Source organism: Stegastes partitus, unplaced genomic scaffold (genome assembly GCF_000690725.1).
Source record: "Stegastes partitus isolate 25-593 unplaced genomic scaffold, Stegastes_partitus-1.0.2 Scaffold425, whole genome shotgun sequence".
NCBI classification, from domain to species: Eukaryota; Metazoa; Chordata; class Actinopteri; family Pomacentridae; genus Stegastes; species Stegastes partitus.
The window spans coordinates 193,224-220,456 of record NW_007578156.1 but is presented as its reverse complement, the minus strand read 5'-3'; the positions used below and the strand labels follow the sequence as shown (position 1 = coordinate 220,456).

At 42.1% G+C, this 27,233-nt stretch overlaps 3 protein-coding genes across 3 annotated transcripts in view; 2 read left to right on the top strand and 1 right to left on the bottom strand.

Moving 5' to 3' along the window:
- Positions 1 to 292: 292 nt before the first annotated feature.
- eif2b5 (eukaryotic translation initiation factor 2B, subunit 5 epsilon) lies at positions 293 to 8,319 on the top strand. The gene is made up of 16 exons (XM_008285992.1): positions 293 to 490; positions 721 to 845; positions 939 to 1,124; positions 1,529 to 1,706; positions 1,794 to 1,874; positions 1,952 to 2,029; positions 2,131 to 2,443; positions 2,554 to 2,699; positions 4,118 to 4,259; positions 4,351 to 4,452; positions 4,561 to 4,662; positions 5,963 to 6,053; positions 6,136 to 6,259; positions 6,408 to 6,533; positions 6,690 to 6,800; positions 8,040 to 8,319. The coding sequence occupies exons 1-16, from the start codon at positions 332 to 334 to the stop codon at positions 8,100 to 8,102; spliced, it is 2,127 nt and encodes a 708-aa protein (XP_008284214.1). The 5' UTR covers positions 293 to 331; the 3' UTR covers positions 8,103 to 8,319.
- A 51-nt stretch (positions 8,320 to 8,370) lies between these two features.
- mul3 (mitochondrial E3 ubiquitin protein ligase 3) lies at positions 8,371 to 11,310 on the bottom strand. Its single transcript, XM_008285991.1, has 5 exons — positions 11,232 to 11,310; positions 11,001 to 11,125; positions 10,141 to 10,228; positions 9,938 to 10,058; positions 8,371 to 9,859 (listed from the first exon to the last, which is right to left on the bottom strand). The coding sequence occupies exons 2-5, from the start codon at positions 11,115 to 11,117 to the stop codon at positions 9,367 to 9,369; spliced, it is 819 nt and encodes a 272-aa protein (XP_008284213.1). The 5' UTR covers positions 11,118 to 11,125; positions 11,232 to 11,310; the 3' UTR covers positions 8,371 to 9,366.
- Positions 11,311 to 23,233: 11,923 nt separating this feature from the next.
- The window catches only part of LOC103360292 (vasoactive intestinal polypeptide receptor-like), a 25,599-nt gene continuing 21,599 nt past the window's right edge, over positions 23,234 to 27,233 (top strand). The window contains exons 1-3 of the mRNA XM_008285990.1: positions 23,234 to 23,296; positions 25,516 to 25,609; positions 26,585 to 26,698. Of these exons, the coding sequence (XP_008284212.1) occupies positions 23,237 to 23,296; positions 25,516 to 25,609; positions 26,585 to 26,698 (268 nt within the window). The 5' untranslated portion in view covers positions 23,234 to 23,236. The remainder of the gene's footprint in view (positions 23,297 to 25,515; positions 25,610 to 26,584; positions 26,699 to 27,233) is intronic.

Below are 27,233 nucleotides of genomic sequence, written 5' to 3'. Positions count from 1 at the left end.
TAAAAATATAAGTTAAATATTTTTCCACAACAGCTTCATTCAGAACAGACTTGAGAGGACTTCAGGAATGAATCCTCAATTTGGAAAATAACATTTACAAACCTCAACCTATTTAAAGAGGTCATGTGAAAAGCATTTTCAGATACTTTTCATTTGGTGTGGGTTCTAAATTCCCGGTTTATATAGATAAATGAGTGAATACTGCTAAAATCAATAAATAAAGCTAAAACCGATGAATCAGTAAACAGCCACAAAACGCGAACGTGTAGATTGTACCGCCGCAGTTGCCGTAGCAACTTCTGACGACAGACTGAGCACCTGGGAGTAAAACATGGCTGGTAAAGGGGGAAAACAGAGTCGTTCAGGCTCCGGCCTTTCAGGTAGAAAAGGTGCAGGTGAGCAGGAGGAAGAGGAGCAGCCGCTGCAGGCCGTTTTAGTGGCCGACAGCTTCAACCGGAGGTTTTTCCCGGTGACCAAAGACCAGCCGCGGGTAGGTGGTGAGCTACGCTAGCAGGCATGCTAACGGTGGCTAACTTGTGTCCACGTTGTAAACAGTGACGGAGCCGTACTGATGAACACTCATGAACACATTTTAAAAAGCAATAATTAAACATGGTATTTTTGGGTTTGTTCAGTTCTAGGGAAGATATATCCCCCAAGTCTGTTCTGTCAAGTCACTCAGGCTGATAACGCCATCTGTCACTGTTTCATTGATGACAGGCGCTGCTGCCGCTCGGTAACATCGCGATGATCGACTACACTCTGGAGTTCCTGACTTCCGCCGGAGTCCAGGAGACGTTTGTGTTCTGCTGCTGGATGGCCAGTAAAATAAAGGCACACCTGCTGTGAGTCTCATTAGTTGTGTGTGTGTGTGTGTGTGTGTGTGGAGCTTCATCGGGGCTCAGTGACAGACTTTAACCTGATCTTGTGTCTGATAGGAAGTCAAAGTGGTGCCGACCCACGAGTCCGAACACAGTCCACATCATCACCTCAGACCTGTACCGCTCCCTCGGGGATGTGCTCAGAGATGTAGATGCAAAGTCTCTGGTCCGCTCTGACTTTGTGCTGGTTTACGGAGATGTGGTGTCCAATGTTGATGTCAGTGAGGCACTACAGGAGCACAGGTAAGAGACCCTCCTATCTGCTCATATACACCTGTGGGAAGGATTTTTATTGTAGTTAAATGAAGTTGTAGGAGCCATTTATGTTTGCTGTTGGCAGGTAATTTGATGTGGATTGTTTGGAAACATGGTGGCAGTACTTGGACACAGGAGGGCACAGGATTTGTTAAGTAACTGTGCCAGAGCATCTGTCTTCATTGTTCATGTTATGAGTGACAGGCAGACAAAAACTATTTTTCTCTTTTTGCTCTTATTCAGTCATGGAATGTGTGACTAGAATTGCTTCTTAATTGTGAATCACTTAATCTTCTATTAACTTTCTGGACTTCTGCTTTACCACGAGCAGAACAAATCCAAATGAAATATGTAATCGTTGAGCCCCACTGCTGTGTTTTTATGCACTTCAGGCATCGTCGAAAGATGGACAAGAACATCTCCGTGATGACGATGATCTTTAAAGAATCATCCCCGGGTCACAAGTCTCGCTGTGAGGAAGATGACGTCATTGTAGCTGTGGACAGCAAGAGCCAACAGATTTTGCACTACCAGAAGACACAAGGGCTGAAGAAGCTTCAGTTTCCTATGGTAACCAGTAGCTTCACTGGTTGTGTGTCTTTTACACATTTAAGGTTTGACTGACTGACGGTAGCGACTCCTGTTTGTGTTTTACAGAACATTTTCCACAGTGGAAGCGATGAGTTTGAAATCAGACATGACCTCCTGGACTGTCACATCAGTATCTGCTCCCCACAGGTCGGTTTAACACACACAGAAAAAACACTGATCTTATTATTAATGGCTGCAGTGACATTTTTTTTTCATTCTTGCAGGTTGCTGAGCTCTTCACTGATAATTTTGACTACCAAACTAGGAATGACTTTGTCAGAGGGATACTGGTCAACGAAGAGGTACTATGCAGCTTCAGTTATTTTATTAAGATGGGAATTCTGTTATGCTTTGTTTAGTCCAGTTCAGGTCATCATTTATTGTCTTTTTTTTTTTTTTTTAGATCCTGGGCAATCAGATCCACATGCACGTCACCAAGGACGGGTACGGCGTTCGAGTGTCCAACTTGCTCATGTATGATTCGGTGTCGTCGGACCTTGTGCGCCGATGGGTCTACCCCCTCACCCCCGAGGCCAACTTCACGGACCAGGAGGGACGCAGCTGCACGTACTCTCGCCACAACGTCTACCGAGGGTCTGGAGTCAGTCTGGGCCACGGCAGCCAGATGGAGGAGAACGTCCTCATCGGCTGCGACACCAGCATCGGCGCCAACTGCTACATCTCCAACAGCGTCATCGGTAACAACTGCACCATAGGTGAGCTCACTGGACAGCGACATGCATGTAGAAAGTGCTTGAAAATGGAAGATTGTTAATTATTAGGTTTTAGAAGTGTAGTTAACATTTGCTATATTTCATTGCAACAGGTGACAATGTGATTCTGGACCACGCCTACATCTGGAGTAATGTTCACATCGCCAGTAATGTGATGATCAACCAGTCCGTGGTCTGCGACAAGGCGGAGGTCAAAGAGGGCGTGACTCTGAACAAACAGTGTGTCCTGGCATATAATGTAAGCAAACTATCACCTTTTATATCTAGATTGCAAATAACACAAATACTGTGATGTTTGTGTAAGCATGATGACGGAGTGACTTTGTATTTTAAAGGTGTTTCTAGAAGCTGTGCATGTTGTCATCTCTAAATATCTCAGTCAGCTGCTTCACCAGATTTTAAGGATTTTACCCTGTATGAGTGGTTTGGAGGTGCTGCAAGGTGGCTTGGTGGTTAGCATCATCGCAGCTAGAAGATCCCCGGTTTGCGTCCTGGTGAGGACACCCGGGATCTTTCTGCGTGGAGTTTGCATGTTCTCCCCGTGCAGCGTGGGTTCTCTCTGGGTTCTCCGGCTTCCTCCCACACAGTCCAGAAACATGCTGAGGTTAATTGGTGATTCTAGATTGTTCATAGGTGTGAATGTGAGTGTGCTTGAGTGTCTGTCTCTAAGTGTAGCCCTGTGATAGACTGGCGACCTGTCCAGGGTGTCTCCTGCCTTCACTCTGAGTCAGCTGGGATAGACTCCAGCCCCCCATGACCCTAGTGAGGATTAAGTGGTGTATAGATAATGGATGGATGCCAAATCAGCCATTGATAGTATTCTGGGCAATACTTTTCTTCGCTTCTTGTGGTAAAAAGATCTGTGGTCATTTACACAAAACATGTGTAAGGAACCGGCATAGCTTGTTTGTTTTCTCGGCAAGAATTTTAAGTTTTCTTTTACCAAAAAAAATAAAAAATCTGATATTTGAAGTCAATAATATACAAATTGTTCCACTGTAAAAAAAAAAATTAAACACTACTGATTATCTGGTTGACGCTCCAACAAAAGAAAAACACACAGGACACTATTGGTTACTGGATCTCTCTCCATCTCCCTACATCTGCATATTAAGTATGATTTATTTGCCAGAGAAGAACCAAAACACATGATAAACAAAGTTAACGATGAATCTTAATAACAACATCATATATTTTAAAGATTTTCTACAGCTATTGCGATAATAGCGTCATCGTGAATTGTTTTGATAATTGTACAGTGCTGACATCACACACTGGATTTTCTTCATATGAAACCAGCAGTCAGTGAAAAGCTGGACTACTTCTTGTCTTTATATCAGCGTGAGGATGCCAGTTTGCCAGTTAACAGTTTATTGTATTGCAATTAAAAGATTACCAACTGTTATCAATGAATACATGAGTTTTATAGCCATTGTTATGGTTGATGACACACATGGGACACTTGTGCCTTGTACACAAAGCATTTTACTTTATTTCATGTGTGAAATCAGTGACAAAGATTAGCCAAAACTGTTCATAAAAACACTGAAGTGATGAAATACTGTGTGAATATGCCCCTTGTGCTCTTGAACATTGGCCACAGACATACTGGGGATGAAGCTGCAGGTTTTACTTTGCCTGTGAACTGTTTTCCAGGTGGTGATTGGACCAAACGTGTCTCTACCAGAAGGCACTGTGGTGTCCATGCACCATCCAGAGGAGGAGGAGGAAGATGATGACGAATTCCTCAGTGACGATGCCGAGGTCGGTCAAAGCAAAGACAAAACCAAACAGAAAGGTGAGTATTAACTCTGTACTTCATGTGCTGTCAAACTGCTGCTCGTGTGCTCCAGTCAGTGATTCATACTGTATTTTCTTCTGTCGTCCAGTTTTTAACCCTTCAGAAGTTGGTGCAGAGGGAAAAGGCTACATCTGGAAAGCCAGCAGCCTGGACGACACGGAGGACGAGGAGCTGTCGCATTGTCTCTGGGGTACGACGGCAGTCGGCTGCTTCTGAAGTTTGTCAACAAGTCAGTAAAACTGTCACCTCCCACGATGTTGTAGTCGACGTTCCAGCAGGGTGTTTTCATGTTCACCAGGTTTGGTGTTGAATCCAGATCCTGAGAGTGACAGCGAGGACAGTGAGCCTGACGGTCCCGACGATCCAGTGATTCCCTCCCCTGAGATGGACGATGTCAAAGGTGAGAGAACTCAGATTGTTGTTTTACCTCGGTCTGAGGCCCCGTTTACACGTAGCAAAAACGGTGATATTTCAATGTGTTTGGGCCTTTGGTTTACACGTAAACGAAGCTACGAGTCACCACAAACGATCACATCTGCAAACTCCGGCCAAAGTGGAGATTTGGAAAAACTCTTTACGTTTGCATGTAGACAGGAGGAGACGGAGTTTGACGTCACAGAATGCGACAAAAGTGTCATCAGCATCATATGTGTGCGACCATGTTTACAGTTTGGCTACTGTGATAGAAAGGAATGCTGTTGAAGCAGTGCTTGTTTTTACATTTGTGCAAACACTTTAGGTCTGTTTGCATTTACATTCAGCCGTGTTATATGATGTGGAGGAGCTTCTCTGTCGGTCCAAACAAACCACCCTCGCGCCATCATCGTTGAAGTAACAGGATGTAATTTGTGCCATTCATTGTTGTGTTTTTTCTGGGATTCGGATTGGCTAGCATGGCTTGCTGCTTCTTGTTACACTGTCCCCTATAGGTTTGTCATGCTCATAGCAGCTCTTAGTGTTTATGCGGATTTGTGTAAACTAGATTTTTTTGAAAACTATCTGGTAAACGTAGATCCGTTTTTGTAAACACCCGGCCTATGTGTAGACGTGGTCTGAGTCACTGGATGTGTAATGTGGGTGTAAACCACCGCTCACTTCAGCTGGCATTCTCACACTTCTGCTATCTGCATGTTTCACACGCTACGAGAAAAAAAACGCCACCACTTCTGGGCAGCAGCCTACAGCACTGAAAATTCAAATATTGTGGAGAATTTCTATTGTGCAGTGAAGCAGCTCTGCTTTTGTTTTTCAGCAGATTATCTATTTTAATGACAGTGTTTGTCTCTTTGCTGCACATGTTCCACCAAAACAATTCAACCATTCATTTCTTTGAGTAAATAGCGAAGCTGCAGCTCGACCCCGCAGACAACAGCTGTGATTGGTTTAAGAACTACAAACAAGCTGGAGTGTTTTTCCTCCTCCTTTCACTGAATGATAGTGAGGTGCAGCCAGACTATTACTGAAAGAGTTGAGCGAGACTAATTTTACCTGCATGTGTAGCTGTATAACTGCCCCCTACTGGCCAAAGAGACAAAGCTCCAAATCCAGTGATCAGTTTTTACATCTTCTCATGGGATTCTTTTCGGTTAATTTCAGTATCTAATAACTGAGTTTCCCTGAGCTGAAAGTGTTGCTTGTTTTGTCCATTTATGAAGGTATGAACTTTTGGTTGATGTGTGATTTATTGCTTTATTGGACAGTTTTCCAGATGGAGGTGCTCGGGACTCTGCAGAGAGGTTTGGAGGAGAACATCGGCTTTGACAATCTCGTACTGGAGATCAACTCTCTGAAGTAAGGAGGAACTCGCTCCCAGTCCTGTTTGCTCCTCTTTGCAGTGATTGTTGTCTCGTCTGACACGCTGTTGTTTCTCCAGGTACGCCTACAACATCACTCTGAAGGAGGTGATGCAGATTTTAACCAGAGTGGTGCTGGAGTACCCGTTCCAGCAGCAGGGCCCGAATCTGACCGCGTCACAATACGTCGCTCTGCTCCTGCCGGTGAATAACGTAACACAGCATGCGTAACATAGATTCTTTTTATCCTTGCAGCCCATTTCTGTTACTGTAGACTTGACAAAGACAAGGCAGAGAAAACAAATATCCTAATATTTCGTTTTCTCATGCATCTTGTTTGTCCTGCGCTCAGTTACTGAAGAAATGGGCTCCGGTGTTTAAGAACTATGTGAAGCGAGCACAGGACCATCTAGACTGCCTGTCTGCCTTTGAGGAACACTTTCTGGAGCAGGAGAGTCACTGGGCTGCAATGGTGAAGGTCAGGATCAGTCAACTACCACACACACTCAGCAGTCTGGTAAAACGCCCCAAAGTGGGCTGTAAAAGTGAACCCGGAAGATCCTGGAGTTTAGCATGTGTTCATTTAGCCTGGCTGCTGTTTGCAAGCGGTTAAGCTGCTCTGTTTGTAACTCAGGTCCTGATGAACATGTACCAGCTGGAGATCCTGGAGGAGGAAATGATACTGCGATGGTTCTCTCAGGGAGCCACCACAGACAAAAGCAAACAGCTCCGCAAGAACCAGGGGGTAGGTACCGTATGAGGAACAGCACACAGGATGCAGCTATGTGGTTCAGATTTAAAGTTTGGATGATCCAGCTGATCCCAGTGCGCGGGCTTCACTTAGCCCTGAGGTACAGGCAGAGTTCACGGCATGTTAGTTCATAGCAGCTTTCAAACTTTCCTGAAAAATCTGGGAGGTTATCAGACTATATGTGGTCCTACTTTCCTGTCCACACGATGAACATCAGTGCAGTAGACATTGGCGAGGATGGATGAGTGTCGTCTGTGTTGTAACGGATGGAAAGGACACATGTCATTGACCCGTGTTTATTTTAAAATACAGCAGTTTAAGAAAGATAACATAAGCCAGCAGCAGAGAGGATAGTGCAAAAATGTAGGGAACATCAGTAGAAAATAAACAAGAAATAAACGTAGGTACTGTTTTTTCTTTTTCAGATTGTGTCTATTATGCAGAGATTATTTAGATGGAAAATACTGATATAAAAAAAATGGATCAGGAAAAAAAATGTAAAGTCAGATGTAGATAATGACGGTGATAAATAAGACAAAATGGAAGAAGTACAAAATATTGCTATACCCAGGAGTGCTGAGTGACATCTGTCTGATTCAATACACAGCGTTTGTCATGCATGGAAGAAGTTTTGGCACAAATGCCAAAACATGAATTAATATTTTTTTTAAAAACAAACATGTTTTTAGCCAGAGCTGTTAATTTGGGTTTTATCTGCTCACACATAATACACATTTTTGCTTGTCGACTGGTCTTCAAAAACAGTTAATGTATAGATTTCTAAGATAACACAGACTCATTGCCTTTGATCGTGCTTACATCCCCAAAGGCTCATTCTGAACCAGGGTGCCATGCTTCCTCAATTTTTTTGTAATTTGCATTTTCGACTGAGGTTCTCAAGTAACGAAAGTAGCTCACTGTATGTGTGTATTTGTCGTACTTAAAAGAAGACACTATCAATAGGGTCCCTAATTTAGTGGCTTTTTCATGTGTCTAATTATAAAACTAAACAGCATCATTTTAACACCTGAGTGACACAGTGACCCAGATTAACTGCAGCTGTGTGTTTGAGGAAACCAAACACAAAGGTTTGCAGTGTCACACTCTCAAATGCTACATAAAGTCAGTGAGCGTTTGTCAACTTTTAAATTCACCTGCAGTTGTTCATTTACAAATGCCTGCATCTCCTGCCTCCTCACTAATGCAGAATTATTATTTTGTTCAATCCAACAGCTCCAGAAGTTCATCCAGTGGTTGCAAGAAGCTGAGGAGTCTTCAGAGGAGGACGGAGAATGAATCTGACTCAGCTTAAGCATGGACAAAGTCGACTTTTAAGCTGTTGTGTGACTAAAAGAATTTAGGTTGTTGTTTTTATTCTCTGCTGCAGCTTTCTGCCTCCACTAAGCACCAGGATCTGCTCTGTACAGTCAAAGCTGACATGGATTTTTCTCATAGCGTGTGTGCTGTGAACATCCAAATAAAGAAGAAAGACCCTCAGTCTGCTTGGATTGAAGCATCTGTATCTGGCTTGCTTTTTTTTTTTTGTCAATAACAAGAACATGTATGAAGGTGAAACTGCTGCTTTTATTAATTCTAACACCACCACCTTTCAAAGGTACATGATTGTGTACAGTCTTTTCAGATACATATTGATCCATGTCATAACTGGAAACATTCACAGACACAACATTTCTGTCATTTCCTCGATCAGATTCACAGTCAAAGTCAGCAAAAGATAAGATTATCAGAATAAAAGCTCAGCGGGAGGTGTGAGCACGCCCCAAACTTCACAATTAAGAAAATATACAACCACATTACAAAAATAACATGTTCCCTTGATAAAGCAGTCCTGAATGTTTTTTTTTCATAGTGTCAAACATTCTGCATGAAAAGTCACACTTCTCAGGATGTTTAAGGCGCACGGATTGAAAGAAGGGATTATATAGTGACTGTATAGAAGCTACATGATCTGATTTGTATTCTCAAGTTGGAGCAGTGTGGATTTAATCGAAATTAAAGCCTCTCGAAGCAGACTGCACTCAGACCGTCTAATTGATTGTTTTTATCAAACTAAGCTGACCGACTGTAATGAGAAACACTCGTGAAGTTTCTGACAAGCAGTTACAAATGTTTTAGGTTCAAGTACAGCAGCCCAGAGGGACAAAATACACTGAAAGATTTCACATTTCAGAAAGCAGCAGTTTGGAATATTTGTCAGTGATTTAGTTCCTGATTTGTTTTTTCTAATCTGATGGCATGTTTGAGCCTCGTTTGCTCATGTGTTCTCAGAAAAGTCTTTTTGGTTATTTTGTTTTTAAATCGGTGTCTTTGCCTTTTCTGTTTTTAATGTGTTCTTAAACGTTAATGTGTTTTCTAATTTGTAAATTTGTGTTTTCACTTCCTCGTGTCCATTGTGAAAAAAACTCAGATGCACTTTGGTGAGACGCAAATCAAAACATGTTAATGAATTACGTTGGCATTAAGACTGTGCTATAGAATCTCCTGAGGCTGTGTTAGGTCACCGAAATGGCTTTAAACCTGCGTGATCCGCCTCCCGCCTCTACCTGGATCTGTCGTCCTGTTTCCCCACTAAGTTGTAAATGACACCGGCGACAACAGCAGCTCCCGTGAGGCCAGTAACAGCTGACAGCTTCTTCCACATGCTGGCTGTTGCCTCGTGTCGGTCCATGAAGCTCCGGTGGTTGCCGGGCACCAGGACGTACAATCGGCCGTCCTGCGGGGCCTGAAGCCTCATCACCTCGCCTCCCTCTAGCACCACCTCCCCAAACCCGGTCAGGATGCTTCCTACTCGCAGCAGCTCCTCGCTCTCCACCATCGCCACGGGTTTCTCTCCGCTCACGCCTTGCAGCACCGTGTTCACCAGTCCCTCCTCGGCCTGTCGTACTTTGTGGTGAACCCTCTCCAGGTAGGAGCCCGAGGCCTCCAGAGGGTTCTGCACCTTCACGTATAAGTCAGTGATGTAGGCTCCGGGGCTGACCAGACTGAAGGGCACGGAGTTGCTCGTCTCTTTCCTGTTCATCGTCCGGGAGTTCCTGGAAGAAGAACAGATCTTAATCGACTAGTAGATTCGTAAATAGGCATGTTTTTGTGCGTTCTTCAGTTGGATGTACCACGTCTTGGTGAGAGAGTTCCAAAACTTCCAGTGTTCCTCCACTGCTATCTTCTGAATCACACCGAAGGATCGCGGGACAAACCGGCTGGCCAGAGGCTCCCCGTCCGCCTGGACCAGACCTACAAACATGCACAGGAAACTGTCAGGCTTCTGTAAATGATCCCCTTTAGTCAAATCCTAAATGTGTTGTCATGCCTGTACCTTCAACAGCGACATACTGGAGGCGCCGGTGGGGAGATGCTTTCAGGACTTTAACCAAATGCAGATCTGGTTTGAAAATGGGTATTTCCTAAACAGGAGGAAAACAGTTTCAATTAATGAAATCATTCAAACTTTGTTGATATTCTGGATACATGAAGGCCTCGTCTGCAATGTAGCTGAGTGAGAAGATAAAACCTGTACACACCGCTGGAAGCAAAAAAGACTGAACTGATCTCAGGATGAGTCAACCTTTAGATTGTTCTGCATGTTTTTACATGATGCTTGTGGTAGATTACACCAGAGTACATGTGACATATTGCAAACTGAGAATACCTGTCAGTGGATTCACAGGAATAACAATACAGTAACTCATATTATCTCATAGCATGTTCAGGCTGTGTGTGTTTGGTATGTCTGATGTTCTTGTTTACGTTGTATTTAACATGATTTATGGATGAGTGTGTATACATCAGATAAAGATTTTCTAATTGTTGTATGAGTTCTCAGGTTGTATCACCCTCATGAATGAATCCAGGTCATTTGAATGCATGAATATTTCAGTGGCAGGTGGAAACTACATTATATGAGTTGAACTGGTCCTTTAACCCTCCTACTACCTTCTAATTTACTGACATCTTTTATCCTTGGTTTTAATTGGACCATAATTTAAACTGTTACTCAAGTTTATGTGTAAATAGCCCTTTAAATAAACCTGAAAGAATTATGTCAATGACTTATTTGGAGATGTTAAATATAATAGGAGGGTTAAAGCTCAAAAACATCTGGACTGGTTGTGACACCTGCACCTGTTAAATGGTCCCAAAACCCACACAGAAAGTTTCCATAACCGATGTACTTGCCTTCAGCTTTTTTAACTCTTCCTTCTTCTCCTGGTACAAATGATAAAACAGGCCGGAGAAGGCGAAGCTGGAGCCGACACCGAGCAGAACCAGAGGGTTTACAGGGATGTCACTCATTTCTGTGTCTGAGCAGAGAAACAAAACAAAGTAAACTAAGCTGCAGTGCTTATTTAAAGCCGTCTTGTTATTTTGTAATGACTTAAAAGGACAGAGAAGAGAAAGTAAACTCACCAGCTTTAAACAAACCGTTCACACATGTCAGGTTTGGTCACAAATCGAAAACAAAAACGTCAATCGCGTTCACTTCCTCGTTTGCCAAGTGACGTCACATGTAATCAACCAATAGGATGTCAGCAGCGTGTTTTTTCTCTCTCTGCATTTGCACGTTTTGAGCAGCAGGTGGCAGCAGAGCGACAGAGACTCACTTCATCAGAACCACTGAAATCCAAGACAACGTCAAAATAATGTGATAATTATGTTCGTTTATGTTTATGAAGGCGTTTCTTTAAACAAGCAAATTAATGTTCTTCTCCCCACTGATTCTGATTCACGGTCGTCCTGAAATCTATTCATATCCTTCCATTAAAGAAAAGGCAAAATTCACAATAGTCACTCAAATAACAAGAAACTGGAAAAAGTAATAATAAATAAAAATTTGCTAAATTATAATTTAGTGAAAAAAAGACATTGCTTATAAATTTTGGTTGATAAGAATAATTTAAAAAACAAAAATAAAACTGACAAATTAGAGCACTTTGCTGATGAGCAGTGAAATCCAAACACCTGTCAACAGATGCAGAAGTCTGACTGAGAGTTACAGAAAACACCTGATGATGGCAGTGATTGGCTCAAAGAGTTGTTCAACTAAATATTAGTTTACGGGTCCCATCATGCATGTTTGTTTAAAAAAAATAAAATTCTGTTGAACCACAATTCAAAAGCAACGCCATGATTTTCATAAATTTTTAATTTATTATTACTTTTGTCAATTTCAACTTATTTCAGTGACAGCGGTTTCTTTCCTTCTTTAATAGGAGGCTATTTTGTTCTATTCTTTACAAATTTTCTTTATTTTTAAACATGTCAAGCACTTTAAATTGCCTCCAACTCAATTCTAAGTCAAATCATCAGACATATTTTCCACTTTTAGACCCAACTTTGTAGGCAACTTTACATATTATACCTGCTGAATTCATAAACTTTTTGCTAGTGATGCTTGAAGATAAACTCTTTAGCTGCTCCTGGAAACATACATGAGTCAACACTTTAATGTTCTGAGTCCAGCTTGTGCCAAGTTTATTCCCGCTGGAACATAAAGCATGAAAATCCATGTTGACTCCATCAGCAGTTTCCACAATGATCATGAGAATACATTTACCACTAAAGTCATATGAGATTCCAATTATACACATGATATATTATATACGTCAAGACAGGAAAAGGCAGAAAAATCCCCCTGTCCCAAAAGAGCTGCGTGATTGGTCACGGTTTTATTATAACAATAATGACTGCCCAAGAAATTACACAGAACTACATCACAAGTCTCCTCCAAACCAAGGTTTAAAATGAAAAATATTAGAAAACATATTTTCTTTGTTATATTAGGAGGAACTCCTCTGAAGCTGTGTTCTACTTGGATCCGACTATCTACGAATGTTTTTGTTTTTGTGGTACAACTTGTCACAACTGTTCAATCAGTTATAATAGTTAAACGAAAAAATAACTTCTTTTTTTCATTTTTGTGATCGTGCTTTTCATGTTCAAAAATATTCCATCTGTTTTGTTTTGTGTTTTATTTTTTTTTATTAATCCTCAAAGATTGGATTTTTAATGACAGTTTCATTTAAAAATATATATTTATATTTCAGAGGCTGTTTGATCTACTTGTCCGGATTCTGAATCAAAGAGAAAAATGTGCTGACAGTGGGTCGACTTGCAGGTTTTTTTGTTTGTTTGTTTTTTTAAGAAAGTATTTGATATAATAATTAAAAAATTCACAAATAATTTTAGAAGTTTGCTTTTTTTTGGTTCTGCTTTGCACTATTACAGTTATTTTTATTTTTTAGTTACTTTTTTTTATTTGAGCTATTTCTATATTTTCTATATATTATGCTATAAACATTTGAGGCCAACCAGATCTGGTCGAGCAAAAGTTGTTCTAAAAAATGTGCTAATTCAGGTTGGATGTAAGAAACGAGCTCTAAAAATAAACTCGCTTTGACCGTTATGGAAATCTGACATGCATGAGTGGGTCTTCAAATGTAAAGCAGTCCACCAACACCCACGATGGAAATAATAATAATCACAACAAGTAGAATTATTACCTTTACTGACAACAAAAACTGTAAAAGTAGAAATAAAGTAGAATTCATGGCAGAGCTGGTGGATTGCATTCAACTCCACAGGTGTTCGACATAAAGCAACAAGTATTATGTGGCTTTTTTAAAAAAAATTAAAAATTTCACTCCCACATAATTCTTCTTGGGAGCATTTATAAATGTGACAGTCTGAGAAAGAAAGATTATTTAGTATATTTCACCCACCTGTCAGTGCTCTTTTCTCGCTTCCCTTCCTTGTTGATGAAAGGAACACACACATCGACTCTGGTCAGATGAAAATAATAATGAGTCAGTTGTTGGGCAGAAAAAAGGAAAAAGTCAGGTTCATTTGTATAACCAAATATTGCTGTTTGTAGAGGATGTCACTAGGAGTTACAGGCAGACAACGTGTAGGGCAGTCAGACTAAAACCCCACAAAAGGTTACAGGATTTTAATTTGGATGGGAAGTAAGAGAATAATTCTTTTAAAGGCTCATCTTGTAAAAACAAACAAAAAAATCTTTATTTGGGCATCTTTGGGCTTCTGAAAAGGCTTTAAATCAAACATAGTAAATGACAAATTCATAACTCATGGCCATGTGTTATGGTCCAGGGTGTTTGTGCCGCCGTATGTGGTGGACTTGTGATCATTGTGTGGGAAGATGGTCTGTGAAGGCCCAGCTGGAGACGGTGCTCCAGAACCACACCTGCCAGACATCAGCGACGATTGCCCTGGAGATCCCGACCTACTCTCGGCCTTGTTCTTCCCGCCTCCAGTTACACCTGATTGGACCACCACCACTCATCCTCCATCTCAGCAATCACCACACCTGGCTATAAAACCAACCAGCAGCCTTTCAGTTGGGGCTGGCTGGGACTGAACAGTCCGTCCTGTAACTTCTGTTGGCAGCTGCTAACTCGGTGTGAGAGTTTCGTGAGAGTCTCAGGCCTCGTCCACACGTAGCAGGGTGTCTCTCAAAACAAAGCTATGTTTCTATGATGTGGCCTGTCATCCACACGAAAACGCAAATTTACGGCATTAAAAAAATGATTCTTTCAAAAACCTCTGACCAAAGTGAAGATTTGCGAATCCTTCATTGATGCATGTGGACGTCAATAACCGGGGTTTCAGGTTTCGAAACCTCACTGCCTGCAACAAACTATGTTCCTTACATCACATATGCGACCTGTGTTTACATTTGGAAACAGCGTGGACTCCCTCAGAACTGTGTTGGCGTTGTCTCTGGTCCAGGCCCAGATACGGCTCCAAGTACAAGAACACAGGTGAAGGACGGCGTTAAGGACGGTTGTTTTCTGCCACCTTGCCATTCCACGTCCGAGGCATGTTCTCCGTCACAGACACCGACGCCGGTTTTGGGTCAGACCGGGACGCACTGCCAGCTGGTGGGAGAACTTTGAGATGAAAATCATGCTCCCAGAGGAATGGCGTGACAATTTCCGTATGTCCCGGTCGTCGCTCCTGTCATCGTAGTTCTTACATCCTCACATAGAATATGAATGTGCTTAAGAACGCACTAATGCAGTTAGGTGTGGATGAATTCTTTTCTATAAACGAGGTGGTGTAAGTGTTTTTCTAGACGAAAGGGGCAGGATATTTGGTTTTAGAAAAGCCCTGCTACGCGTGGATAAGGCCTTAGTCAAGACCAACTCCTGTTAGCAGCTGCGTAACGTAGTGAAGAAGTTACTCGTGTCTTGTGTTTTTGTATTTTTGTGTTTTGAGGCACCAGTTTGTTTTAGTTTCTTTTGCTCTGTGTGGATGTTTCTATTAGATTTAAGTTTGGCTAAAGAGTTCAGTTTTGTTTTGTTTGCTGGCTTCGATGCAAATTCTTTGTTGCACAAGTTGCACAAAACCACGGTCAAGGCTTCCATCAGGCAGTTTTTTAAAATGAAACTCCATCACTCCAAGCGATGCGCTCTCATCGGATTCTTCCATGTTTGTTGTTGTTAGCGTAGCGCTGATACATCTTGTGCATCACTGTGATAGGTCGACCATGAAATCGGGCGCTGACAAACGTTCTGTGTTGCCTGGATGCAAACTGCGATTAAATGCGTTAATTTTTTAACGCATTATTTTTGTTGTAATTAATTAGTCGTAATTAATGCTTTAAAGTATCTTACGGGTGGGACTTTAACATGTTATTTTCCTGTTAACAAACGCGTTAAAGTCCCATCCCTAGTTCATCTACGTTACTAAACAATTAACTGCTTTGCCTGAACCACTTCCATCTGTTTGTTGTTGTTGCATCCAGCTGACCCTAGAGGCTGGATCATAACACCATGCATCTCACACATACTGAGCTCAGATTAATGTAAAACCTCTGATGCTGGATTCTTGCTTCAGAGGCCAGTCCACAGCGGCTTGATGTTTACTACAGCTTGTTGTCATGGTGCGATGCCGACTGACGCTGCCAATCTTAATGAAGCGGTCGTGACTCTGATGAATGGCAGGCTGGATCATGATGTGTTTACGGAGGCTTTAACGTGATGCTGCTCTTGGGGGCTGTAACCTCTCCATCCAGTGTTTCACAAGAGATGAAAAGAGCCACCAAAGAAGGTGGTTTTCTTCTCCCCCTAACCTGTTAATGACCTCATGGCTGCTCAGATTTAGCCCCTGCACATCACCCCGGCACACCCGCCTCTGCAGCCAGCAGCAAACCCGACTGATTGTATTTCACTTGCGTTGACCTGTGTAATACACTCGAGCATCACAGAGTAAAACGTCACGCACTCGGCCGGCTTCCTTTCTCTCTCTCTGTGTACCGACTGCGCTCTCTTGGGCAAACAGCGTCTGACTGTGAACACACACCTGCTTGAAATGCACATGTTTTCTCATGTCATCTCTGCTATTTATTTTTTATTTTTTTCGAAAGGACTCGCTAAAACTAGAAATGCATGTGCCGGAAGCTGTTATTGTCAAGTGTTTTTGAGCCACTTAAGTGGACTAAAAAAAAAAAAAAAGAGCTGCAGCAAATCTTCAGGGGCATTTCTGTCCTGCTTTTTTTTTTTTTTTCCCCAGCAGCTAAGGACAGGAGATGACATACCATCAAAAATAAAACGTCTTCATTTAGAGCTTCTTTTGTCCCTTTATTACACCTAATGCTGGCCCTCATGCAGCTGTTGCTTCGTGTCTTTTCAGCCTGTGTGTCCTTGACTGCTCGCTGAAAGCAAAAAAAACGGCATTCATTTCAAAGCGGTGACGTCAGTCGTCTTATTGTTGAAATATCAAACACATGCAACCTCGCTGCAGCGTCACAGGGCCCCTGTGATGGCAACACGGCCGCAGATACAGTCGTCCTCAAATGTATTCCTTTAAAGAAAAGGCAAAATTCCCAATAGTCACTCAAATAATTAGAAACTGAAAAAAGTAATAATAAATAAAAATTTGCTAAATTATAATTTAGTGAAATAAGACATCGCTTTTGAATTGTGGTTGAAAAGAATAATTAAAAAATAAAATAAAAAATGTCCCTGACAAATCAGAGCACTTTGCTGATGAGCAGTGAAATCCAAACACCTGTCAACAGGTGCAGAAGTCTGACTGAGAGTTACAGAAAACACTTGATGATGGCAGTGATTTGCTCAAAGGGTTGCTCAACTAGATATTAGTTCACAGGTCCCATCGTGCTGTTTTTATTTATTTATTTATATTTTTAAATATATTTCTGTTGAACCACAATTCAAAATCAATGTCATAATTTTCATTACATTTCTATTTATTATTACTTTTGTCAATTTTCCTTCTTTAATGGGAGGGTATGAATACATCTGAGGGCGCCTGTATCTGACCGAATGACCTGACAGCTGCTTCATCTGTGGCTTCGCTAAAGGATTAATGCAAGACAAGAGCGTTAAACCAGGTCACAGTAAAAAGTCTGGCATTGTCTTTTGTTTGGTCAATGATCAGTTGTTATTTTAACAGCAAATAAAAATGTCCCAGAATCCTGCTTTCTGACTTTCACAGCTCTAAATCCTCCAATATTTGTTTTAAAGTTGCACACACCCCTTGGCTTTTCCTCTGGCTGGTGAGTGAGAGCAGATAGAAGACACGCTGTTCATGCTGAACGATTTTCCTGCTGTTTAAAATAACAAAGAAACACAATTATGTATGTTAATCAGATATTTGGTGGTGTTTAATTCACCAGAAGTCATGCTATCGGATGCTTTTAGCTTGATACTTACATCAGTTTTATCAGACAAAGAATAACTAAATAAAGAAACGTGTCAATATGAAGCATTTGTCATAAAATGTGAAGTTTTAATACCAAGTAGGTTAATACTAAAGGACCACAGGCAGCTTTGAAGTTATGTAAAACAGCCTTGTAGATATTCTTCAATGTTAATCAATTTTATATGTGTTATTAAAAGAATAGAGCATTTATTTGTTGGGCAAATACCAAAAAATTCCCATTGCAAGTAAGATGAAGTGTCTCTGAAATGTGGCTGCCTTAAAAAGAGTAAATTGATTCAACAGGATGCTCAGTTGAACCCAATTTGATTGTTGATTTTTCTGCTGCCACAACTAGAATTTAGGTTTGTTCAACTTGAAATATCATGTTGGATGGTTGGGGATATAAAACAGGGGGAAAAAAAGTGGAACCTAAAATGTAAAGTTGATCAGACAAAAATTGTGGCACCAGAAGCTGATTTTGAATGAATTACACGACATTCAGATTCAAATTTACTGGAATACAGTCTTGATTAATGGCAAATTATATGATTCAAATTAAAATTTTGGGCTACAAGGTGGCTCGGTGGTTAGCACTGTCGCCTCACAGCAAGAAGGTTGCTGGTTCCCAGTGAGGACACCCGGGATCTTTCTGCGTGGAGTCGCCATGTTCTGCCCGCGTGGGTTCTCTCCGGGTTCTCCGGCTTCCTCCCACACAGTCCAAGAACATGTTGAAGTTAATTGGTGATTCTAAATTGTCCGTAGGTGTGAATGTGAGTGTGCTTGGTTGTCTGTCTCTAAGTGTAGCCCTGTGATAGACTGGTTACCTGTCCAGGTGAACCTGCCTTCACCCTGAGTCAGCTGGGATAGACTCCAGCTCCCCATGACCCTAGTGAGGATTAAGCGGTGTAGAGATAATGGATGGATGGAAACAAAACGAATTCAAATGTAAATCGTTCAAGTTCAGTTTCTTGTGTCACAAATGTCTGTCTTTAATGAACAAAAGAGGTTCCTTATTTGTATAACAGGTTACAAGTTATTTAACCTGAGCTACAGCTGGTTGTTCATTTTTACAGTGAAAGCTTCCCTTTAGTTGAGTCCAACACTGTAAAAACTGCAGCTAAAACCTGCCACCACCGAGCTAGATGCTGCCCACGAACGCTGACTTTCATGTTTCCGTTTCCAAAGATGGATGACACGCTTGTGAAAATCTGACTTTCTAATGGCATAAAGAGAACCCACGAGATAAAAAAACAAGTATTTAACAAACCAAAACAGGGCTGTTATGTCTGCAGTGACATTTTTGTGATTGCAACTTTGACAAACTGAAATAGTGCCGCTCGCCTCAGGATTTATGGACCGTCTCATCAGTGTTAAAACGCACACACACACATTATACACTGCTTTTGGTTTCCCTGCTGAGAAGATGATTTCGCTCTCGGATTTTCATTTCGGCTTAATGAGTTCGATGCATCTTCATAATTACCACCAGCCTCTGTTAAAACGTCTCGGGTGTTGACTGACAGCTCGACTCTTGCCTCGCAGTGAAACCTGCGGGTTGCTCGAGTTCAAGTAATGTGTGTTTGAGGCAACGATTACCTGCAATAAGTAAATCCCACATTAATTTTGAGAATGTTTTACTGCATGTGAGGCTCTAAATCCTACGCCCCCCCTCGATTGTCATCATTTAAATGTTGCACAAGATGTTTTTTTTCATGTCACAGATCTGGTTTGACTGCAAGTTTCTGGAGAAAACAATGAAAACGTGCCTATTCTTTTAAGCACCAAGAAAGTATCTCTATGACGAAGGGCTTATGAGAAATATCCATCCATCCATTCATCCATTATCTATACACCGCTTAATCCTCACTAGGGTCATGGGGGGCTGGAGTCTATTCCAGCTGACTCAGGGTGAAGGCAGGGGACACCTGGACAGGTCACCAGTCTATCACAGGGCTACACTTAGAGACAACCAAGCACACTCACATTCACACCTACGGACAATTTACAATCACCAATTAACCTCAACATGGAACCCGGAAAACCCAGAGAGAACCCACGCTGCACGGGGAGAACATGCAAACTCCACGCAGAAAGATCCTGGGTGTCCTCACCGGGACGCGAACCAGCGACCTTGTTGCTGTGAGGCAACGGTGCTGACCACCGAGCTACCTTGCAGACCTATGAGAAATGTGCTCCTCATTTTGTGAATAAAATAGAATAATAAAATAATAATAAAACTCCACCGTCAGCTGGTAGAGGAGGTTCATCACTATCATGTCTGTGAAGACTCTCAGTCATCCAGGTTGTGGTTATTCTCGTAGATTAATCGTCGCAACTGGACTTGCTTGAGTTCCTTGAAGACGTTTCACCTCTCATCCAAGAGGCTTCATCAGATCTCTCCCCAGGAAGATGAAACCACATTCACACCTAGCCACAAAAGACCTTAACGAACCCCACTGTGGCAGGGGGAGCACTAATGACCCACATAACGAGGGAGAGGAGCAACAACCCCCAACTGAAACCGAAACTCAGGTGTTAATGGATCCTTAAGGATAAAAGTATATGGATCTCCCAACTGGTCAGTCAGAACTGATGAAGGCTCTTGGATGAGAGATGGAACGTCTTCAAGGAACTCAAGCTAGTCCAGTTGTTACGATTAATCTAAGAGCATAGTCATCACCATCAGCTATTAATAATGTATTTCTGACTAATGAACCAATTCTGAAAAGTGAAGGAAGAAACTCTGCACTCTGTGTTGGCGTCCCGAAAAAATTTGCAACTCAAAAGCCCAAAGATTTGACTTCTATTCCAGAGGAAGGTTATTCCGTCATCCTCCGAAGCTTTCATAAGCCTCGGTGAGTCACCCGCTGGTAGTAAAACAAGCGATGCACATGTTGAAGCATAGGCTGAAAACACATGGTGCCACTGAAGGAGCACATGCATCTGAAACAAGACCTCGGTCTGTGTATTGTTACCAGCGACGCGTACTCCTCATGGTTGGAAGTCTTTCACACTATGAGCACTGATTGCATGATGACAGAGCAGCCATCTGACCGGAGACAAACACACTGCATGTCTTCACCTTGTGTTGTGTATCCGCAGCACACTGGGGAAATATCACGGGAGGAGATATTCTTCCCACACTTCCCTCTTTTGATGAATTATGATCTTGATCCTCCACAGCGAGCGCTTTCACAAACACACACACACAGTACAGTAGCATTATCTCATCTGGGAGCAGTTTGTCTGCGTTGACCAGCTCCGTATCTGAAAGAGGCAGATTTTTATTGCATGTCAGCAGACAGCTCATGTGGACGCCCTATACGTTCAGGCAAACAGTGAAGCTGATGGATTTCATGGTAATGTTTATTTAGATAATCTTATATCTGCTTCCTGTAGGTCACATGTTCCACTACATGCAGATGAGTGAAGCATGAAAGGGAGAAAAAAAAAAAAACCCACGTAAACTGTCTTTGGAACGTGTTGACTCACATCTTGTTCATCATAAGTCCTGTGTGGGAGCTGCTTCCCTTGTGTACCTACTAATTAGCAAGATGTATTCAGATCCTTCACTTCAGGAAAAAGAACAATACGGCAATGTAGCAGTCCTCCACTGCAAGTAAAGTCCTGCACGAAAAACCCTATTAAGTAGAAGCATTCGAGTAGTCTGCTCTTGTATAGCTCTTTTCTACCTTAGCAGCACTCACAGCGTTTTACAATGTGTTTCTCATTCACCCATTCACACAGCAATGACGACAGAGCTGCCATTGGAAGGGTTCAGTGACACTTTGACTGTGGACGGGCTGGTGATCCAACCACCAACCTTACGATCACATGACTACCCGCTCTACCACCTGAGCCACAGCCGCCCCAAGTATCAGCAGCATTTGTAGTCGGTCCCTGTGACTGATGTATTATTATAAATGACATGATTCAATTATTAATAGTGGAGCATCAGTGTGTCAGCAGCATGTGGAAGCTGCTGCTGGTGGAGCTGGTTTAAGCTACTTCAGGGACAGTTCTAATAAACAAATGAAGAGTTCATTTGCAAAAACAGATAACTCTATTGTTGTAGACTTTCAGAAAACTTCTTTTTTTTGTTGTTTGCTTGAGATAATTTCAACCAAACTGAAGCTGAGTGGATTTGACTCAGTAGAAATGACAAAAATAGAGATAACTTAAGTTTGATTGGTGTTGTCTCAGGTAGACGATGAAAAAGTGGGTTTTCTGGAGGTTTGTGAGGATGGAGTTATCTGTTTATGTAAATGAACTCTTCAAATCTACTTTCGTTTTTTCTCTTTGATCATTTGAACGTTTCTTGAACTGGAACCACGTGAGCGGTTTAGAGGAAAATCTCGATTTGGTGGAGCTGTTCCCAACTCAGATGTTTAAAATGTGACCCGGCTTCACACTTCACTCTGTAAGAAGTCAAAAATGTTGGTAACCACGAGTTTAATCTTTAACAATCTTAAAAACTTGTTATGTTATTCGTCGTTTCAAATCTTAAAGGGAACTATAGGTATCAGATAAATGTGATGGAGAAGGAAGTTTTCCACTGGAGGTGTAGTGAAGTGGAAACACACTTTCAAAGTGAAAGTACCTCAAACTGTACTCACATAAAATACTTGAGTGAACAGTAACCTTCCATCAGTGGTACTAATTCTAAAACATGTGAGACATGACAAGAGGCCAGGAGCCGTACAGGCTGGGAGCCGTCGGTTAAATCTTCAAGACTGTTTCTATAAGATTTAACTGAAACATATTTTTATGCAAATTCTGTTGCTGTCAAATAAATGCAGCAAAAGTGCAACATTTTCCACTGAGCTGTAACCTCAATGTATATATGATACACTGTTAAACTAAAAAAATGCAAAAAATGGTTACAAATCTGGCAGCAAGGTGACCAGGAAATATACAATAAAAAGTGGACTAGAGTAATATTCGAAAGTGGTAAAAACAGTGAGAATAACAGCAAATATCTGTAAAATAATGACATTTTCACTTCATATAAATACAGTAGAAATAGAATAATTGTAGACATTTAAAAACAAAACAAAAAATCCAATCACTATTTGCAAAAATACTGATTTTGGTGTGTAAATTATTGACAGTTTTGGCTTGTTTGTTTGTTTGTTTGTTTGTTTTTTGTTTTACAGTCAACATGTAAACTAATGCCGTTTTCTGTGATTTTATTAGATATCTTTAATTTATCCTAATCTGAATAGTAGTAATAAAAAAACAATATTTAAATAATTCCTATAAAACAAAAATAAATATCAGTAAAAGTAAAGTAACTCCAAACTGCACCGCATTTCATTGTTTCATCAACAGCAGATGCAAGTTAGACGATAAAAGTCAACACTGAACAGACTCAGAGTTATAAAACGATTCTTTTGTTTAGTCACTAAGTAGTTTTCCTGAAAGGAAACGGTGCTTTCCTTCTCTCCTTGTGCGTATTTACGCCCTCATCTCCTGACGCTGACAGATGATGTTTGATTGGTTACTTGTTGGTGGTTGAAGGTGAAGCTGCAGCGGGAGGAGGAAGAGGAGGAGGAGGAGGAGGAGGAGGAGAGGAGGAGGACTTCAGGACGGAGCTGCTCGGCACTCAGAGCGCAAGAACGCACCGAGCCAGCGCGGAGAGGCGCTCATACCTGCCCGGGATTATCACAGTCTAACTCCATCTCTCTGCGGTCGTTCTCACTGAGCGGTGGAACCACTTCGAGGGAAACATGCAGCTGCACATTTCTAAAGGCTTCTTCCTGCTTCTGTCCTGCGTGCTGCTGGAACCAGTGAGTATTATTCCAACTCTTTGCGCACGACTTGAACTTCAAGTCAGCTGCTCGTCTCGTTTGGGCAGGATGAAGCATGTTTCTGGTGGAGAGTTGACCTGCTAATATGTGATGAAGGCAGCTCTGGACGCAGGTGGAGTGTCAGAAGTTTGTGGATGGAGGTGTTAGTTTGGCAAGTTTTTCTTTCTTTCTTTTTTCTTTTCTTTCTTTCTTTTTTTTTTTAACCATCATGTGTGTTTAAAAGAAAAAAAAAAATAGAACAAATAATATTCCAGCTCCTTCCCCCATCTCATCTCAACGCCCCTCCAGCTTCATTGCTTTGTTCCACTTCCTCAGTCACCAGCAGCCTTTTGGCACCAAACAAAACCTGCTGCTCCTTGCTTTTCACACGTTTTTTAAATTCCCCCCCATCAGTGTCCTTTCATGGCTAAAGTTCAGGTGAATTACCAGGAGAAGCAACGAGGTGCGTGATGCTCTCCCAGCAGGACGCCATGGCAACGGCCTCCTTTGTCTGTCTCCGTGGTCTCCAGCGTCCTTATCCACAAACTGTCTCCCGTAGAGACGCATCTGTGGATCCTGCTGGAATCCAGCCGGAGGTCACATCCCTCAGAATAACCCGCAATGTGAATTAGTTGGCAGACTGTTTCAGGTGATGAGGACAAGGTGTGGAACCAATGATGATGATGAAACCTGGAAGTTTCCTCCTAACTTGCACACTCTCATCCATCACTGACCACACATCACAATGGCTGATAATAAGTAACGGTGGAGATCCTGCCCGAGGAGTGACATTAATAATATCCCCAATGAGGGAGTCACCTTGTTGCGTTGGGAGAGGTTGGAGTCATACGGGCTCATTTGTGGCTAACAATAGCCGCTCGCTACCCGTCTGATTAATGCCCACAGAGAGGAGACTCATCCAGCTAAGTAGGAGCAATAAATCATGTGCTCCAGCAGAGGGGTCTGTGTAACGCCTGATGGTGAACCCTCTGTGGATCCCACCCTAGAAACCACGATTCCCTCCACATTTAAAAAACGTGAGCGTGCAGCGTAACGGTTGAATCACAGATAAGATTGATTTTGTGTCTGCGTGCCGACGGAGTGAATGATGACGGAACCAGTCGGCTCAACTCTGGAAGGTCCCAGTAGAGGGGATGCAGATGTGAGGCATAGAGGACAAACAAAGTGAAGTTGTTCTCAACACTTTGGGCAAGTGTGTTGATCTGGAACTCCCAACTAGTCAGCCAGAACCAATGAAGCCTCGTGGATGAGAGGTGGAATGTCTTCAAGGAACTCAAGCAAGTCCAGTTGCTACGATTAATCTACGAGATTTTTTTTTTATTTATTTATTTTTTTTAATGACAACCACCTGAAGCAAACAGCATTTAGAAGTGTTCACATGTCGATGCACACTTCACCTTTAGGCATCACTTCATCTAACTCAGTTGCTAATTGGACTCCATGATTGTTGAGTTTTAGCTCAAGGTTTGAAGAATCAGAGGGTTTGTCAGCTCATAATTAACAGCTTATGAGTCAGTTCATAAAAAAAGAGGATTTCTCAGATGCCACTCCAGTAAAAGTCTCCTCTTATACCCTGTCAGCTTGTCTTTTATGTGCTAAATCATGAGTCAAATAAGCAGTCAATGCCACGGCTGAGCTGTTTCACCTTCTACAAGCACAGATTTGGGCTTTTGATGTAACAAAAATGAGGAAATAATCCCGTTGACCTGCAGGGTGGAGCTTTCTGGATCGTCATTCTTCTTCTGAATTAGAACATGTATGGCTGGATCACCCCACTATAGTACAGAAGAGTCATAGCTGAGCTGGTGTGCTCGAGCTGCAGCTATACAGTGTTACAGAGTTACCTTTAATCTATTTTAAGGCATGAAGAGATTGTTTCTATTAAAAACAAACTGCTAAATAAGGACCTTTTGATACACAGAGACGAGCTTTTAAGGATTAAATCAGCCGCTGTAGATGGACTGCTAAGCTTCTGATATGTAAATGAACAACTCAGCAGCACTTAAAGAAGGGAAACTGTTTGCTGTGGGATTGCATTTACCTCTGTTCCCTTTAAAACCATCTCGTGTCCAAATTCTTACGCACATCCGTAACTCTTTCATGTTTCTCTGAGTAACAGCCTGATGACGGACACTGTTCAAATGTCACCGCGTCTTAAGAGTTATATAGGAAACACATGTGTAGCGTTCTCTCCGCAGGTGTTCTCGGAGCAGCACCCGATGTGTGACATGAAGAACGACCTGGAGAAAGAGAAGCTCATGTGCGAGGCCCAGATCGAGAACAAAACAACAGGTATATCATTTTTTTTTGCTTCGTGTGTGTGTGTGTGTTCGCACTGACCTCGTTCTGGCGGCTGCACGTATTCTGTCTCGTCTTAATTTGCCAACTACACAAGGTGGGGTTCAGACTGAAGTGACACAACGAGCTCCAAAGTCAACAAAAGCTGCTCCAAACCTCCCCCCCCCAGCTTTAGATTACACCTTGCATGGTTGAACACTGTTTTCCATCGAACGCCAGCCCCTCGTCACGTGCGCTCCGGTTCGGTTTCAAAGAAAACTGACCCAATTCCATCCTTTATTTACACTAAACGCTATCAGTGCCCAGTAATTACCCTCACTTATCTGATTTGTTGTTCTGTTGTTGATAAGTTTTGAATTGCATGCGGCTAAGTGGGCATGCATCACAGGATTACGTAACCGCTCCTTATCGAGCCTTTATTACAACTTGTTGATTCTAACTGTGAGACTGTTTATTTTCACACAAAGCAAAAGTCATTAAAGGCTCGTAATCTTTTTTTAATTCGGAGATCATTTGCAAGGTGTAGATTCCATTTGATTTGCATGTTGCCAAATCCTCTGGGTGATGTCGGTCCTTTATTGTGATAAACTGTCCAGCAGGTGTTGGATGTGAAGCCGCTGCACCCTGATTCTGCTCTGTGGAAAGTCACAGCGGTGCGTCGAGTTCAAATATCAGTGTGTAACGAAGGATCAAGATCTGTTTTATTAGTCATGGTGACAGTGTGTTAACTCAGGTCATCCGCCGTGATGGGATGGACCCGGCGCTGTCACGAAGGCTGACCTGAGTTTACACGTTTCGGCTGCCATGGGAACTCCGGTGCACCACCTTCACCTCAATCAGGCTGCTGTTCCTCACTGGAGACGATCAGAGTCACAACAGTGGGAAAGATTTTCCCTTTTGTTCAGCCTTTGTTTGACAAGTGACTGTGCTTTTTTTTTTTTTTTTTTGGTCCCTCTGTTTCTTTATCAGGTTGCAGCGGTATGTGGGACAAGCTCACCTGCTGGCCCAGCGCTGAAGTCGGAGAGGTGGTCACCATCCCCTGCCCCAAGTATCTGTTCTACTTCTCTGGAGACGTTCCTGCACGTAAGAGTCGAGTTTACAAAACAGGTTGTGTGGGGGTTTGCATGTGAAGCAGAAAAAGGAGAGAGTCAGCTTGTTTTGCTCAGTTTTTCGTATGCAGGTCAGCAGTAACGAAAGTTTGTGCAGCCTTCTGGCAAAAAAGTTGAGGTTGATGATGCAACTCATGCGTATGCAAATGGAATCACAGCTTGAAGTCCCTCTCCAGTCACTGATTTAACCCCTGTTACCTCATCAAAGTTACATATTTAGGAGTTTTTTCCGCCTTAAAATGGCCTAAATCTTGATTACACTCCTGAGTAGATGGACAGCTGCAGACACCTAGCTGTTAATACGTTACTTTTGTGGTCCACTTGGAAGTCTCCACTGCATACATGCGCAGTACGTTGTATCTATGTGCTACGTGCATACACACTACTGCAGAGCATACATGCTGTTTCACTTTTAGCGTAGTGTGTGGGCGTACATTTTATGGCTGCTCATGTTTGGAGGGTCTTTGCAGACTCTTACAGACTTGTAGAGCAAATGAGATTTATGTCAA

Coding starts and splice junctions, on each gene's coding strand:
- mul3 (XM_008285991.1), bottom strand. CDS start 11,117: ATGAGTGACATCCCTGTAAACCCTCTGGTTCTGCTCGGTGTCGGCTCC. Junction 10,059..10,140: donor CCAGTATGTCGCTGTTGAAG/GTACAGGCATGA, acceptor GCATGTTTGTAG/GTCTGGTCCAGGCGGACGGG. Junction 9,860..9,937: donor AACTCTCTCACCAAGACGTG/GTACATCCAACT, acceptor TTCTTCTTCCAG/GAACTCCCGGACGATGAACA.
- eif2b5 (XM_008285992.1), top strand. CDS start 332: ATGGCTGGTAAAGGGGGAAAACAGAGTCGTTCAGGCTCCGGCCTTTCA. Junction 1,125..1,528: donor GAGGCACTACAGGAGCACAG/GTAAGAGACCCT, acceptor TATGCACTTCAG/GCATCGTCGAAAGATGGACA. Junction 1,875..1,951: donor TCAGTATCTGCTCCCCACAG/GTCGGTTTAACA, acceptor TCATTCTTGCAG/GTTGCTGAGCTCTTCACTGA.